This window comes from Megascapheus bottae, chromosome 17, assembly GCF_031878675.1.
Source record: "Megascapheus bottae isolate mThoBot1 chromosome 17, mThoBot2.hap1, whole genome shotgun sequence".
Lineage (NCBI taxonomy): Eukaryota > Metazoa > Chordata > Mammalia > Rodentia > Geomyidae > Megascapheus > Megascapheus bottae.
Window position 1 is genome coordinate 34,547,151 of NC_143525.1, and position 17,502 is coordinate 34,564,652.

Here is a 17,502-nt window from a genome sequence, read left to right on the forward strand (position 1 = left end):
TACTACCCTACTTCTCGGCCTGGGAGTTGTCCCTGAGCTCTTCAGCACAAGGCTACCATCTTACCCTTGACCCAAACCCCATTTCCCATTTTCTAGAGGTTAATTGGAGATTAGAGTCTCCGGTCCTTTTGTGCCCATCTGGCTTTGAACCTTAATTCTCAGATCTCAGCCTCCTGAGTAGCTAGGATTACAGATGTGAGCTACCACAACCAGACCAGCGTGTATTGGGATTTTGAACGCAGAATTTTGTATTTGCTAAGCAGGCACTCAGTGCTGTGCCATACCTCCAACCTTAATTTTTTTTTTTGGTTGTAGGACTTGAACTCTGGGCCTGGGCGCTGTCCCTGAGTTCTTCAGCTCAAAGCTACCACCCTACCCCTTAAGCCACAACGCCACTTCCGATTTTCTGGTGGTTAATTGAAGAGTCTCATGGACTCAAGAGTCTTAAGGCCCAGGCTGGTTTTGAAACGTGATCCTCAGATCTCAGCCTCCTGAGTAGCTAGTATTACAGGCATGAGCCACTGTGCCCAGCTTCCAACCTTACTTTTTGCTAGTTATTTTTGAGACAGAGTTTGGCTTTCTTCGCAGGTGTCCCCGTGCTAGGATAATGGGTGTGTGCCATTGCATCCACTTCTTCCTGGAGAAACCCAGGTTGGCCTCCTCATCTTAACAATTTCAGCCTCCTAAGTAGCTGGAATTCCTGCATGCCTGAGCCAACTGGCCTACCTCTCTGCACTCTTAGAGATTGCCAGTAGGTGTCCTCAGTTTGTAACTTTTTGGTCTGTCCTACAAATTGGTGTCTAGCTCGATTCCCCCCCCCCCCCCCATCTCCACAAAAGTCTGAATCTGCTAAAGTAGGAGGTGTCCTAAATGTCAGGAGACAGAAAGACCCCTGTCCTGGGAGAAGCAGGAAAGGGGCCTACAAACTTCACTTCAGCTTGGCTACTCCTTAGTGTTCTAAGCCAAGCCAAAAACATTTTCCATTGGGTCACAGATTACACCTGAATAAGGTGCCCTTACTTTTGAGGTGTGTTCCAGCAGAAATCTTTGGGCATGAGGAGGATGAGACTTTGGGGAACTGGAGAATGAAGCTAGAGAGAGGCCTCTCTAGATCTCCTACCAATTTCAGCAGTGTCAGGAGAAGAATGGGGCTATGGCACTAATAGGATTTCAGGGAGAGGGGAACCAAGCTGAACATTAACCCAAACAATGGCATTGGGGTGAATTAGAAAAAGGTATCATTTCCTCAAAATCCTCGATTATCTAATGGGAACTGTCACAAGAGCTATGCAAATAGGCACAGCTTACAAGGAGATGGCGCCCCCTGGAGTTGTTCCGTGCACAACTTGTACAGTCTCCCTCTGGGAGCAGACCTGGGTAGTAGAGGCAAAAATCCACCCAACTCCCAACTCCCTTGGAGTTGGGTGAATTCCATCCCGGGAAGGCAGAGTGGATCAGAGCCCACAGGAGCTCTTGGGAATGGGGGCAAGTGGGAAGAGAGCCTATTAGTGGCATGGGCCAGCAGCCCTTCTCAAGGCCCTTGTGGGTGACTGTACCCAGCCTCCCCCGGCGGTCTCCCGCAGTTGAAACACCGGGGTGGGGTGGAAAGGACTCTGGCCAGAGACAAATCGTCTGAGGCTGGAGGAGAGCGACCAGGCATCAGCCCCTCCGCTTCCTCTCCCAGCTCTTCGCAGGGCTCCTGCGAGCAAAAGACTTTCAGATGCTGGATCACGGTAACTTAGGACAGCGCCCCCTCCCCTAACGGCCGCCTCTCCCTCTCCCCCTCACCCGCCCGGACTCCCCCACCTCGAGGAAGGCGCTGGGGGTGTGGCCAGGGGCCGGTATAAAGTCTGGGGAGCCGGGCTCGGGCAGCCGCTCAGCCCCCTGCCCCGCGCCACCCGCCACCCACCGCTTGCCGCCCTGGGGCCGAGGATGCGGTGCAGAGCCCCGCCGACCAGGATCGCTCTGCTCCGGCGCGCACGCTAACTTCCCCGGCTCCATCCCTGCCTGCCCCGGCCGCCCCGTCTCCCCGTGCCCTCCCGATCGGGTCCTTCAGGCGCCTCGGGCACTTGCCTCCGGGTACCCCAGCTGCCCCGCGCTCCCCGCCTGCGCTCTTGCGGTGTGCCTGGTCCCTGCCCGGTCATGCTGCCCTTTTGCCTGGTGGTGGCCCTCCTGCTGGCCGCAGGACCTGGCCTAAGCCTGGGCGACGAAGCCATCCACTGCCCACCCTGCTCCGAGGAGAAGCTGGCGCGCTGCCAACCCCCCGTGGGCTGCGAGGAGCTGGTGCGGGAACCTGGCTGTGGTTGCTGTGCCACTTGCGCCCTGGGCTTGGGAATGCCCTGCGGTGTGTACACTCCTCGTTGTGGCTCCGGCCTGCGCTGCTACCCGCCTCGGGGGGTGGAGAGGCCCCTGCACATGTTGGTGCACGGGCAAGGGGTGTGCACAGAGCTGACTGAGATCGAATCCATCCAGGAAAGCCTGCAGCCTTCTGGTAAGGTACCCTTTCCCTTCTACTCCAAACACAGTGGGTTCTCTACTTAGCAGTTTCATCCTTAATTGTGGCTGGCCTGAAAGGCCATGAAAGTCCTGTGAGCTGTGAAGAGAAGGTAGGTATGCTTGCTCCACCTGTGGGACAGGTTCAGCCAAAGAAACAGCTACTGAGTCCCTCAGCATTCCTAGGGAACTTTGCCCCAGCCGTCCCCTCAAACCTCTCAAGGGTGCCTCTGTAGGGGAAGAGGTTCTCCTCTTAGCCCTGAAGCTACTGCAAGAGTGGCCAAGTAAGTGACCTGCTCTGGTCAGGTCTGCTTGGGGATAGAAAACTGGTGGGATGGGAGGAGGGGGGCCATCTTTCTATTTCTGAAGCGGGCTGCAAGTGAAACTCCAGTGGTCTGAGGAGCCAGGGCCAGTACTCTTCACCATTTCCATATGAGGGAATGTAACATGCAAATCAAAGGCATGAGACTTGTCCCTTCCCAAAGACCTGAGCCACCTGAGAATTGGTGGAAAAAGACAAAGGTATTCATACCAGGTCCAGGCATCTCCACTTGCCCTGGTATGCAGGTTAGTTGTGCCTATCTCCTGGCAGGTGCCATCCAGTGAGGGAGCAGGAAAGAAATCCTGACTTTCAGGTCAGGGGTGTGCAATAGGGAATAGAGATAAAAGAGCTGGGGTGGGGTCTCTGATATGGCTCCTTGTTCAACTTCATTCTTAGACTTTTTCTTTTTCCATTTCTCACCAAGCTTCTCAAGTTCTCCTTAGAATCTTTCATTGTTTCTCTTGTCCTTTTGTTATGTTTTGCCAGCTCTCAACTTCTGGTTTCACCGGCGATGCTCTCAAGTTCTCTTTTCTTCAGCATTTTCTATGCCTTATTAGTTTCTTTCTCTTGCTCTGCCTTATTCCTTTGTTTTTCTTCTTCTTTTTCTTTATCTCTGTCTCTGTGGCTGTCACTGCATTTCTGTTGTTTCCAGTCTGCTCTGCCTTACTGTATCTGTGTTTCTGGTTCTTTATCTCTGCCTGACTGTTTTGCCCTCTCTGAGCCTCTGTCTGTGTCTGTCTCTTTTCTTGGTGCTTAAAGCTTCCATTGTTGCAGTCCGGATGCTGGGACTTTGGCCCCAAGCTTCCTGCCCTGGGTCCCAGACTGCTCTACTTCCTCAATCCTCTGCAGCTTGTGAGCTGAAGGAAAGCAGGATGCAGGGAAAACAGGAAGGAGGTGGACCCCAGGAGTCTGGGCCTCAGGCCCCTCTCCCCTTCCTGCCCTTGGGCAGGGAAAGATGGGTCAGCAGAAAACATTCTAGGGGAAATGCCAGCTGAAACCCAGCACTTCTGGAGAGTGGGATTTTGAGGGACAGAATCCCTGATATTGGGGCCAGAAATGCCAATAGCAGAGAGGAGTGAAGATTGAGTCTGGGCTTCCTGAGTACAATTTTGGTTTTGAATCCTTACCCCTGCTAGTAGATATCTCGCAGCAGAGATTGATAGTGTCTTCTCTGACACCATCTTCTCTGTAGGAGCATCGTACATGTAGGGAGGACATCACCTAGGTGTTTGGGAGGTGGATATGTCATGAACAGTTTGCCATTATCCCATGGGCATAATGTAAACCATCCTCAAGAGATGTCTAGGGATGGGGTAGCTTTAGGTCTGATTTGATTGCAGAACCTATAGATTACTAACGGCCCCTCCCCCTTCCTGCCTGGCCCTGTCCTTCACTCAGGGTCTTGGATGCAGATAGCAGGAGAGGAGGAAGGGGAAGCCAGGAAGACCCTGGAAAACTGGGTACCCACTCAGCAAGCTATGCCTTGCCCTCTCACTTCCTAGTGACTGTGCAAGTACTTCCTTTTCATGGCCTGGGCACATTGCACCATGGGAAGTGCCACCCATACAGCCACAGGACAGCCCTACAGTAGCTCTGGTAAAATACTCAGCATGGCTCAACCCCAGTCTCTACTCTCCTCTTTAACTTGACACTGTCAACAGGCCACTGTCGCTTTTAGATTCCCAGGCTTGGGGCCCTCTGTTGAGAACAGTTTGGTAGAGGATAGCAGTCTGTTCTTGGCGTTCTTCACCAAGCTTCAGCAAGAGGGTAGCTATTTGGCCCTCATCCTCCCTCGGCCTTGGTTCAGTTGCCTCCTATTTATCCCATGGGCAAGTCTCCCCCTTCCATCGCTAGCCAGCCCTCCCCTCCATTCTCAGTCAGGTTGTGGATTAACCACAAGCCATCAGAGGTGGAGATGGCCATGTGCGTCAAAAATGTACAATTTTGCATCATGGTATTGACCCATGATATCTGGGAGATTTTCAGTGGAGAGATCAGGCCTGGGGCAGGGTTCACAAGCTGTGCTCTGGGTCCTTCAGGGACAGGCTTAGGGAACAGGCAAGCTGGGTTAATTTTTAGTCAACGCAGCAAATATTGCCCTTTTTACTTTAGTACTGGGAATTCACTCATGCCTTCCCAGAAATTCTGTGCTTTGGGGGGAGGGGAAAGGAGGAGTGTGGCTACTTAGCATTTTTTTTTTTTTTTGCAGGTCCTGGGGTTTGAACTCAGGGCCAGGGCACTGTCCCTGAGCTTCTTTTACTCAAGGCTACCACCTGAGCTACAGGGCCACTTCTGGCCTTTCCTCTTTATGTGGTACTGAAGAATCAAACCCAGGGCTTCATGCATGCGAGGCAAACACTCTACCACTAAGTCACATTCCTTGCCCCACCATTTTTCTTTAGTATTGGCAAAGCCTGAATTATTGGTTCCTTGGGAAGAAGTCTGTCCATTTAGACATAGATGTGGCAGAGACAAGTCTCATTTCCTACATCCAGGAGACTTTAATTTCCTCAATAATAAAATGGGAATGCTGATAAGATAGCATTGGGAGTGGAGAAGGGGTCTGATATGGCTGAAGAACTCAAGAAATTGGAGTGATGATGAGGAATGGTGATGAGAAAGCGACACTGGGGCTGTGGGGACCTGTAGGTCAAGGGAGCAAAGTTGAGAGCACATTCAGAAGAGCTAAGGGGGGTAGGTTAGCTTTGGTGCCTTTTGCTACTGCACACATGAGGAGAAAACAGGGCCACTTGCTTGGCTTGAGGCCAGGGGATGGCACAATGGTGAGGGGATCCTCTTCAAATCAGACTTGATACCTGATATGGATGGTCTTGGCTTCGCCAGAGTACTAGGGAAGAAGGAAAAGAAAAGTCTTTCTTGGCACGTTGGTAGGGCGACCTTTCAAGGCATGACTGAAACTTCCAGGTTTGGGTGGTGGGACCCTCTTAGCTCATAGCCCTGGTGTCCCATGGAGGTGAGGAGGAACCATGGAGTAAAATCATGTGGCGGAACTTTTATAGCCCCTGATGCCATGGCTGTGTGTCCTCTTCTCCCTCTGGACTTCTTACTCTCTTTTAGAAAGTAAAGGAAAAAAAAAAAAAGCAAAGCTTTTCCCTGTGTGGGATGACAGCTAACCTAGCTCCACACCAGGACTGAAAGAGAAGACCTAGCTTGTTTTAGAAGCACCACCATCCAGAACTTCTGAGAGGTCTGACATTGTGCTGGGAGGAGTGTTTCCAGCTTAGAGGGGAGCCCAAGGGCATTGAGACTTCTTTAGAGGGCACTTCAAGGTGAACCTCACTGGAAGATTTTCAGGTAGGCCTGATGCTACAACTCTTACCCCTCCCACCCCAAACCCAGTAGCTAGGGGTGGATCCTGGGGTGGATCCTCAGTCTGCCAGTTAGTAAGGCTGGATAAGGCAAAGTCACCAATTAACTGAAAAGTCAACAATCTGTGGTCTAGAGAGACCTGGAATTCATGGTGCTTTGGGTCTATGTCCCTGACGGTGATAGGGTCAGAGGGCCTGAATCTACGTGGGTGTGCACACATGGAGAAGTGTGTATATTTGGATACCTAGTTGTGTGGATATGTTTGTGATTCTTGAGTCTCAGCTTGTGTGGGGGTGGGAAGATGTGGACTTCACCCTGTGTACCTAGGTGAGTGGTAAGGAGGGTGGGTTGTACTCTAAGCTTAGGCACGAGGCTGGGGTCAGTGGGATGGAGAGAAATCAGCAGCAGGGAGGCCAAGCAGGCTGCTGGCTCAGCTTAGGGTCATTCCAACAAGAGCTGAAGCTATGCTTGAGGGCTCTGTATCCCAAGCAGCCTAGTTTTCAGTGAACTACTCCATTGTCCTGCATATACAATGAACAACTCAAATATCCACGGGTGATTTCCTGAGGGCTTGTCCTTTATGAGCTCGTAGAAGTTCCTCAATAGGAAGCAGAGTCTGGATGCAGTCTCTCTGGGTTCTTGAGCCTTCTCCTTTGCTCCAAGGCTGCATATGTGCGGCATGGCGAGCTCTCAGTCTCCTAGGGCAGTCTTTTTTCTTTAGAAAATTATCCCTTGATGGATGCTGGTAATCCCAGCCACCCTGGAGGCTGAGCTCGGTGGATTGTGGTTCAAAGCCAGCTGGGGTAGAAAAGTCTATAAGATTCATCTCCAATTAACCACTAAAAAGCCAGAAATGGAGTTGTGGCTCAGATGGTAAAAAGTCAACCTTGAGTGAAAAAGCTAAGGTATAGTCCCCAAGCTTTGAGTTCAAGCTCTAGAACTTCACACTCCACCCACCCCCCCAAAAAAGTCACACTTTCCATCATGTTTGTGAAAAGAACCCAAACTCAAGAAGAATAAAGGCTTTCCAGGTAGGCAGGGGCTCTCCTTAGAGGTCAGCGTCCCAGCTCTAATCATACCCAGGACCCATAGACACATCATCGTTCACACCTGAACTCAGCCTTTGTCCTTCCAAGATTTGGCTCTAATTCTGTTGAGTCTTCTTTTCTTCTTTCTCCACAACCTAGGTCTAGTTTACACCCTGAAATAGTGTGAACCTACCTATAAGTTCCTGGCTTTCTGCAGGGTGAGGACAGGGAGAAAGGGGATGCTAGCTGACTAGCTCTTTTGTGCCAGAGGTCCCCTGGAAGGGGGTCTGAGGAAAGTTCTAGAGTCCAGAACTTTCTCTGGCTCCTGACTGAAGGCTCAGAGTGCATCTTCTTGTGATTCAATTGGTACAACCCTATGCTCTCATTTTTGCTGCCTACAACTTACTGGGGAGTGGATCTTGTAGTATCTCATTTTGGGCTGATTCTCAGAAGCTTGATGTGTGCTCGAGTCCCCTCATGACTGTCATTGGGATGTTCATATACAAAAAGATGGCCTGGATGTCTCTGGTTCACTTGTTCCTGTCCTATGAACCCTTTTTCTAAGCCTATGACAAATTCTGCAAGTGACTTGGTCTTATTATCTTATTAATAACTTTGGTGTGGAATCTTAACAAAGATTTTCTGATAGTCTTGATCATCTTTTGCCTGGTTTCTCTTTTATCTATGTGCTTATCTCCTCATCCCTCTAGCTAGATAAATAAAATGAGAACCAGTTCCCCACACCACTGTCCCTCCCTCCCCCCCCCCCGTCCCCTCCCCACTCACCTCTCTGCCCCCACCCCCTACACCCCGCAGCTTTGCCTAGGCAGAAAAATACCATTTGACCCAGAGACAGCTCTGGGCCCACTGCCACACATGAAGGAACCTGCTAACTCCCTCAGAAAGAAAAAAATCCTGACGCAAACCAGATGTAACCTCCTGTTCTGCTGCCAACATCTGGAATGCTGTCAGGGGCTCTGCACTGGGCCTGCAACAAGCTGCCAAGCCCAAGTCTTTCAAGGGTGGCTCTGATGTGCTGAAAGGTCTTCCAGCCTCCTTTTCCAGCTCAGCCCTGCATTCCAGTCTTGGCTGCTTGGAGGGACACGGTTCCAGTCCAGAACCTCCTGGATGGGGTTTCTCTGCAGCTTAGCTAGAGTCTTCAGGAGGTCCCCTGGAGGGAGTGAGGGTCCAGCTGTGCCACTCCCATCCTCACATACACAGGGCCCTGACTCTGGGGAGACCGAGATCAACTTTGGATGGGGCCTGAAATCTAGGGAGGGGACATTTAGAGGTAGGGGCTGGAGAAATGTGTGTGACTCTGTCTTGGTCCTTGGTCTACAGAGGGTGTTACCTTCCCCCTTTCCCATCAGATGAACATTAAGTCCTGCCCAGGCAGTGGGAGAGCCTTTGGGGCCAGATTTTTTTCTTGCTCATGGAAAGTCTGATTCTAGTCCTGGGGATCCCAGGCCGGCTCGGTTAGACATTGAGCAGGGAAGGAGACAGGAAGAGTGAACAGAATGAGAGGGGGGTGGTGGGAGGAGGGAGAGTCAATAGCCTACCTTCCCCAGCCCCCTTTTCCAGCAGACCTTCCTGCAGAATCCAGGAGACCTTCCTGCCATCTGGGCAGCTATAGCCTGTGACTCATCTGAAAGCTGAATGAGGTGGGGTGAGGGACAAGTCAGGGACTTCAAGGATTTCTCCTGAAGAAATCCAGGGGAGTGGGGTGCAGAAGGAGGGCTGCTTTCATTTCTTCCTGCGCCTCCACAGACTCATTGCTGCCCTCAGACTCAGGCTGGACTCCCCAAGGAGGACGAAGTAGGTGGGAGGCTGGGATGTTGTGAAGCCTTGCTCTTTCCAGGTGCTGACCTTTGCCCTTTGCTCTTTGTCCTTCTCTACCTGTCTGCAGACAAGGATGAGGGTGAACACCCCAACAACAGCTTCAGCCCATGCAGTGCCCAGGACCTCAGATGCATACAGAAGCACTTCGCCAAACTGAGAGACCGGAGCAGCAGTGGGGGCAAGATGAAGGTCCTAGGGACGCCCCGGGAGGAGGCTCGACCTGTGGTAAGGACCCCTTGACCAGCAGAGGTGCATGTGCACAATACACACACACACACACACACACACACACACACACACACACACACTCACACACACTCACTCACCATCAGACATGGGCTATGTTTACCCAGAAAACACTCTTTGATGCCTACTGTGTGCCAGATGCATCTCCTATGCCTCATCCGGTTGCAGAGAGAAAGAACCCTTATTCCTTCCATGTGATTCCCTTCCAGCTTGTCACATCTGTATGTTGATGGAGCTGACGTGATTGGTTAAATACAGCCGTGCTTCTGAAAGCGGCCTAGTGCCCTAGTGTTTCTTAGCCCTGCTCTTTTTTTTTTCTCCCCCTCCAATACTGGGGCTTGAACTCAGGACCTAGAAACTGTCCCTGAGCTTTTGTATTCAAGGCTAATGCTCAACCACTTAAGCCACCATTGCATTTCTGGCTTTTTGCTGGTTAGTTATTGGTAAGTGTCTCACAGAGCTGGGCCAGGAGTGTGGCCTAGTGGTAGGGTGCTTGCCTAGCATGCACAAAGACCTGGGTTCATTCCTCAGTACCACATACATAGAACAAGCCAGAAGTGATGCTGTGGTTCAAGTGGTAGAGCTCTAGCCTTGAGAAAGCCCAAGGACAGTGCTCAGGCACCAGTGGCTCATGCCTGTAATCCTAGCTACTCAGGAAGGAGGCTGAGATCTGAGGATCACGGTTCAAAGCCAGCCTGGGCACAAAAGTCTGTGAGACCCTTATCTCCAATCAATAAGAACCACTATCATCCAGCTAATGACAGTGTGGTGTGTGTGTGTGTGTGTGTGTGTGTGTGTGTGTGTGTGTGTGTGTTGGTTCTGGAGATTGAGCTCAGCGCCTGGGTGTTGTCCTTGAGCTTTTTTGCTCAAGGCTGGCACTCTACCACTTGAGCCACAACTCTACATCCAGCTTTGTTGTTGTTAGTCAGTTAGTTAGTTAGTTAATTGGAGATAAGAGTTTCATGGACTTTCCTGCCTAGGCTGGCTTTGCACTGTGATCCTTACATCTCAGCCTCCTGTGTAGGTAGGATTCAGTGCCTGACTCTAACATCTTCTTTAATTGATGGTTCTGATGGACTCGTGCCTGGGCCTTTTGTGTTAATTGTGTGGTTTGGTCCATCCCTCCTGGTTAGAAATTCCACTTTCTGCTTTTTGGTGCTTAATTGGGAATGAGTCTCACAGACTTTAATGCCCAGGCTGTTTTCAAACTGTTGTCCTGAGATCTCAGCCTCTTGAGTAGCTAGGATTACAGATGTGAGCCACTCTTTCCCAGTTTGGTGAACAGTTTTGTTCTCTCCTCAGCCCCAGGGCAACTGCCAGAGTGAGCTGCACCGGGCCCTGGAGCGGCTGGCCGCCTCTCAGAGCCGCACCCATGAGGACCTCTTCATCATCCCCATCCCCAACTGTGATCGAAATGGCAACTTCCACCCCAAACAGGTACGTTTCCCCGTCTGCGTCTCAGCCCTGGCCTTGGCTCCCTTTCTGCAAGAGAGTCTCAGGAGATTGTAGGAAGAGGAAACTCCCATCCATATCCAACCCCTCAGGCCTCCCTTTCCTCCTCCCCAGCTGCAAAATCTCCCTTCATTCGGCCTACTTCAATCATTTTGGAGATAAGGAGACCCAAGGCTCAGAAAAGAATAAGAGGGTCCAGGTTGCCCCAGTCACAGTGAGCTCAGGGAAGACTCTGCTCCCCTCCTGGGATGTTCCACTGGGTTCCCTATCTGCACTGTGGTCATCCCTGCCAACCCCTGCTCCTAACAGCCTCAACTGACCCTCCTCATTTCCTGATAATGCTCACTTATCACTGATGTCTCAGGCTTCATCGGTGCTTGGAGGACTCAAGTTATTAGAAGTCAGGAAGAAATTGCTCATCCTTCCCAAGCTGGGCAACAGAACCCCTGGGGTGCACCAAGAGTGGAGATGGAGCTGTGTCTGATAGCTTGAGACAGGACCTTTGGTTGGGAGCAGAGGGAGGAGGGGTAAGAGAGAAGATAGGAAGGTAGCAGCCCTGTATTCATTTATGTCCTGGGGAGCTCCCAGAAGCCTGGGGTCTTCAGGAGAATTAGCCTTCTCTTTCTTTCCTAGGCCCATTAGAAGAGTGACATATCTAGGCAGAGTGGTGGGGTACCCTGGGAGGCATTGAGCTTGGGTGTCCTCCAGATTTTGTGGGCATTGACCTACATAGCCCCTCACTTCATGCAACTACAGGATGGGCTACCAACCACTTGCCCAGCAGACGTCTTGCTAGGAGGGAAAAGCTGCCACTTTGAAAGTTCCTGGCACGAAAAGGGCATATGGTGGTATACAGAGGATGAAGGTCCCGAGAGGGCACCTTAGAACCCATGCCCAGCTTGCCTTCAGCCCTTATCCCAGCGTAAAATCTACCATTTTGTTTAATGCCCCCAAATTAAAAAAAAAAAAAAAAGACAGTTTTTTGTTTGGCAAAACTGTGGTTTGAATTCAAGGCTATTCTTTTTTTTATTTTTTTTGCCAGCCTTGGGCTTAAGCTCAGGGCCTGAGCACTATCCTTGGATTTTTCTCAAGGCTAGAGCTCTACCACTTGAGCCTCAGCACCATTTCTGGCTTTTTCTAAGTATGTGGTACCAAGGAATCGAATCCAGGTCTTCGTGTATGCTAGGCAAGCAGTCTACCACTAGGCCAAACTCCCAGCCTCAAGACTATTCTTGCTGGGTGAGCACTCTCCTGAGCCATACCTCCAGCTCCTTTCCTTCATTCCTTCTTTCTTCCTTCCTTCATTTCTTCCTTCTTTTTCTATCTTTTTTTTTCTTGCCAGTCCTGGGGCTTGAACTCAGGGCCTGGGCACATCATTGCTAGGCAAGCACTCTACCACTAGGTAACACTCTCAGTCCCTGTCTTTCTTTTTCTCCCATTTTCTCTCTCTCCCTCCATTCCTTCCTTCTTTCCTTCCTTTTTTTTAAATTTAAATTGCGCTGGTCCTGGGGCTTAAACTCAGGGCCTCCATGCTGTTACTGAGCATTTTTTTTTTTTTTTTGGACCTGAGCTTCTTTGCACTCAAGGCTAGCACTTTGCCACTTGAGCTATTGTATCACTTTCCAGCTTTTTCTGAGTGGTTTATTGGAGATGAGAGTCTCATGGACTTTCCTGCCCTGGTTGAACAGCGATCCTCAGATCTCAGCTTTCTGAGTAGTGAGGGTTATACGTGTGAGCCACCAGTGCCCAGCCTTCCTTTTTTATTTATTTATTTAATTTAATTAATTAATTTATTTATTTTTGCCAGTCTTGGGCTTGAGCTCAGGGTCTGAGCACTGTTCTTGGACTTTCTCAAGGCTAGAGCTCTACCACTTGAGCCTCAGCACCATTTCTGGCTTTTTCTATGTATGTGGTACCAAGGAATCGAACTCTGGTCTTCGTGCATGCTAGGCAAGCACTCCACCACTAGGCCAAACTCCCAGCCCCCTTTTTTAATTTTTGTGCTGGAACTTGGCCTTGAACTCAGAGCTTAGCGTTTTTGCTCAAGATTGGTACTTTTGGTGGTTAAATGGAGGTAAAAGTCTCATGGACTTTCCTGCCCAAGCTGGCTTTGAACCATGAACCTTAACTCTCAGCTTTCTGAGTAGCTAGGGTTATAGATGTGAGCCATCTGAGCACTAGGTTCAAACTTTTCCTTGTAGCATTTATGTATGCCTTGACTATGATCTGTCTATGCTTCTTGCTATGATTGGGATGTTCAATTTCTTCTGTTGAGATGGAGTTTTATGAACTTTTCTAGTTGTGCTGGCCTGAAACTATGGATCCTCCCATTCTTAGCTAAGATGACAAGCATGCCCCAGTACACAGCCTTTTCTTTTTCTTTTTGTTGGTTGTGGAGCTTGAACTCTGGGCCTGGGCACTGTCCCTGAGCTCTTCAACTCAAGGCTAGTGCTCTACCACTTGAGCCACAGCACCACTTGCAGTTTTCTGGTGGTTAATTGGAGATAAGAGTCTCATGGACTTTCATGCCTGGGCTGGCTTTGAACCATGATCCTCAGATATCAGCCTCCTAAGTATCTAGGATTACAGGCGTGAGCCACCAGCACCCAGCTTTTTGTTTGTTTTGAGGGAGTTTATTTTTAAAATCCCATATACTTCCCCTTCACCCCCAGCTTTCCTTAGTGTTAATTTCTTATGTTAGCATGTTATATTTGGTATACCATTATTGGTGTATTATTATTAACTAAAGAACAGAGTATGTACCAGGGCTCCCTTTTTTGTGTGTTATAAAACACATTTTATTCCTCTAGATTTTTATTGCAGTTAGAATTGTGACACTTGACCCTTTATCCTCAGATCAGCTCTGACCTACGAGCCAAACTTCCTTCCAGCTCTGGTAGTGATGCTGAAATATACTTTTGCCCCATCCCTATCGTCTAATTCTGGCCTGAACTTTGGTTCAATTTCATTTGTCCAGAACATGACCTCTACCTTATTTGTTTGTTTACTTATTTTTATGCCAGTCCTGGTGTCCTTGAGCTTTTGTGCTCAAGGCTACTGCTCTACCATTTGAGCCACAGTTTTTTTTTTTTTTCCCCCCTGCATAATTGGAGATAAGAGTCTCATGGTCTTTCCTGCCTGGCTGGCTTCAAACCTCAATTCTCAAATCTCATCTTCCGAGTAGCTAGGATTATAGTACCTGCCTTCTATCTTTCTATTTTTAATTGTGTGTGTGTGTGTGTGTGTGTGTGTGTGTGTGTGTGTGCGCGTGCGCGCGCGCGTGCGTGCTGAAGATTAATCCTAGGCCCTCACTCATGCTAGGCAAGCTTTCTACCCCAGCCCTTGACCTCTGTGTTTATCTTGCTTCTGTCTCTGATCTGGATTCCAAGTCTTACCTGAGTCAAGTTTTAGTTGCAACTCTGGTCCTGATCCTGCCTTTAACCCTAGCTTGGATGTTGTTCTAAACTATAATCCTATCCTTCAAATCCCAGCCTAACATCCCAGAACACACACCCAAAATGGCTTCAGCATGAACTCAGATATGTCTTTCAACCCTTGGGTCTAGGGAAGAACTCTGGATGCTTCCTTTTTGCCAAATTCTCTCTACTGTCACCAGATCAGAAGACCAGTGCTCAAAAAGAGCCTCCAGCCTCAGATGCTGTTTTAGAGCACTAAACTGTCTGACCTTGAGGGCACTCTGCTGTTGCCTGGGAGTTGACTGACCCACTCTCCTCATGTCCTTGTCTTGACAGTGTCACCCAGCTCTGGATGGGCAGCGTGGCAAATGCTGGTGTGTGGACCGGAAGACGGGAGTGAAGCTTCCAGGGGGTTTGGAGCCCAAAGGGGAGCTGGACTGCCACCAACTGGCTGACAGCTTCCAAGAGTGAGGCCTGCCCATAGGCAGGGGGCACTCCCATTCTCTAGGGGCTGCAGAGTTGACCTGGAATAGAGTCTGGGTCTGAGTTCTGGCTTTGCCTCTGGCCCCAGAGTTTCTTGGGGGGTCTGTGTGTTTGTGTGCGTGTGTGTTTATGGGCATGAGTGTGCCCTTGGGGTAAGCCAGTGCCTAGAATATCCTCTTTGGGGATAGATAGCCCAAGAGGTCTGAGAGTGGCAACGGGGAACCCTGGTGTGTTTCTGAATCAATCCTGGATTCATTCATTCATTCATTCATTCAGCATCTACAGACATTTACTGACCACATACTGTGTGCCAGCTCTAGTTTTCAGCCCTAGCAGCCCTCATCCTACCTTCCTCTGATGTGACATATGAACAAATTCCTATCAAGTGAATGCAAGCCTGTGGAAGAAGAGGGAACCTCATTCCCAGAGTCAGAGAGGAAGAGTCCCATGCTTTGACAGTTGTCCCTCCCTTCAGCCTAGCCAGAGGCTGGGAGCCACCAGGAAGTTAAGGGTAGCTAATGGCTCAGGGCTCTTGAGGTCCAGCCCTACTCTTAGCCCCTGAGGTTAAGATTGGGTAGGCTCCCCTGCTCGTCACCCTTGGTTTTACCAGGGGAAAGACCTGGTGAATGAGTGGTAGGCCCACCTTTGGATCCTGGGTGTTGTGTCATAGGCTTGGTTGCCTCAGAGCTGAGGCCCTGCCATTGGGAGATAGGATCAGAGGAAAACCTGCAGGACAGAGAGCTTACACAGTCAGTGGGGGAAACAAAAGAATACAGGATTGGATTGAGTGTGCTTGATGGACAAGAGGACCCCGTGCTGGGGGATGAGGCCTTGCCTACCCTACTTGTAGTCACCAGGATGAACCCATCTGTCCCACGCTTACCGCCTGTGGCGCTGCCTCTCTTCTCATATCTCATTCCCTTACACCTGCCTCTCCAGATCCCATTTCCCCTGGTTGTTCTCTGGCTTGGCTGGACAGAAGGAGACATAGGCACCTGCTGGTGGCTGTGTTGTCTTTTCTTCCTTTCTTTCCTTCCCCACCTTTTGTTTGTTTTTTTAAACAAAACAACAAAAAAAAGTCCAGATGATTGTGTTTGCTTGATTTATTTCTGGTTAGAGATGGGGATGTATCAAATGTGGAGAAAGACGGGCACCAAATGGTCCTTAGACCTGCTTGGCTGGCAAAGGACTGCAGGGGACAACTGATCCACTCATCCCCTCTCTAAGACTTTTTATTTTGGTGGTCATGGGGCTTGAACTCAGGGCCTGGGTGTTGTCCCTGAGCTCTTCAGTCCAAGGCTATCGCCCTGCGCTTAGAGCTGCAGCACCACTTCCAGTTTTCTAGTAGTTAATTGGAGATAAGAGTCTCATGGTCGGGGCTGGGAGTTTGGCCTAGTGGTTGAGTGCTTGCCTAACATGGATGAAGACCCGGGTTTGATTCCTCGGTGCCACATACATAGAAAAAAGCCGGAAGTGGTGCTGAGGCTCAAGTGGTAAGCTCTATCCTTGAGAAAGTCCAAGGACAGGGCTCATGCCCTGAGCTCAAGCCCAGGACTGGCAAAAAAAAGTCTCATGGTCATTAGTGCCTGGGTGGCTCTCAGCCACCGAGCCTGGCTCCCTTCTCTAAGACTGCTGATGAGGGCTTCTTTCCTCTCTGTAGTCCGGGTTCTCAGACTCCTGGTGGCTTCTGAAGGCAGGGCGTGGCTAAGAACAGCCCTGCTGCACCAGAATGGCTTCTAGAGCAGCTGCTTCATCAAGTTGGCTATTCCTAGGGAACTAAGCAGACTGGATTCATAGCTCAATTCAGTTTACTAATATAGTTAGAGGCAGTGAGAGGGTACTCATGACAGTTGGGGAAGGGGGCTACATTCTGCAGCAGGTTCTACAACTCTCATGCCCTGGTTTGATTCAGAAGAGTGTGTTTGGGAGTGGGAGTATTCTTTTTTTTTTTTTTTTTGCCAGTCCTGGGCCACCACACCACTTCTGGTTTTTTCTATGTATGTGGTACCGAGGAGTCAAACCTGGGTCTTCGTGCATGCTAGGCAGGCACTCTACCACTAGGCCAAACTCCCAGCCTGGAGTGGGAGTATTCTTAACTTGGCTATAGCAAAGCTAGTGCCAGCACTTACTTCAGAGTTTGGGCTTGTGGGGATTCTTGGGATTCTTGGCTATTCCCCTAGTGCCCCTTCTGCTCTCATGCCTGTGTGTGTGTGTGTGTGTGTGTGTGTGTGTGTGTGTGTGTGTGTGTGTGTGTGTGTTGGAGAAGATTCCTTTCCTGAAGGTCCCAGGCTGCCTGGAGACCCTGAGCAGCCTGTTGCGGGGACTCTCCTGTATCCTGGATTTCCAGGACACTCATTGCCTCCTCCGGCCTCCTCCCAGTTTCTGGATGGTTGGGACTGCCTGCAGGGCAGCTCTCTGGCTAGTCTCTATCTTGGCCTCAGTGGGGGTAGCCTGAAAGCCATCTGGTTTCCTTAAGCAGTTAGCGATAAGGAACAAAGTGGAGTTGAGGATCCTCTTTCAGCCCTTTGCCCCTCTTCCTGGAGCTACTTTCTGGTATCTCTTACCTAAAGTCCTATATTCCCACCCTGCTGCTCTCCAGCCCTTCCCAGTGCTCTTACCTTGTGACAAGGGATTATAAGAAGTCTTTTCTTTTCCCCACTTTCACACTGGTCTCACAAAACCAAACAACATTGGCTTCGTCCATGCCAGGACGTGGGTTCAATCTTCAGCAACACGCGTGCACGTACACACACACACACACACACACACACACACACACACACACACACACACTGCTGTGTGTAGGTACATGCATGCATGTGGATATGCACCATATTGCCCGAAATGCAAGTGATAATTTGGGCTGTCACAGGTGTACCTGTGTGATGGGGAC

The 17,502-nt window shown here is 50.1% G+C and overlaps 1 protein-coding gene across 1 annotated transcript; it reads left to right on the plus strand.

Annotated features, from left to right (window-relative positions):
- The first annotated feature begins 1,860 nt into the window (after positions 1–1,860).
- Positions 1,861–15,692, plus strand: Igfbp4 (insulin like growth factor binding protein 4). The gene is made up of 4 exons (XM_090350800.1): positions 1,861–2,491; positions 9,080–9,237; positions 10,561–10,695; positions 14,463–15,692. The coding sequence occupies exons 1-4, from the start codon at positions 2,143–2,145 to the stop codon at positions 14,595–14,597; spliced, it is 777 nt and encodes a 258-aa protein (XP_090206926.1). The 5' UTR covers positions 1,861–2,142; the 3' UTR covers positions 14,598–15,692.
- Positions 15,693–17,502: the final 1,810 nt, after the last annotated feature.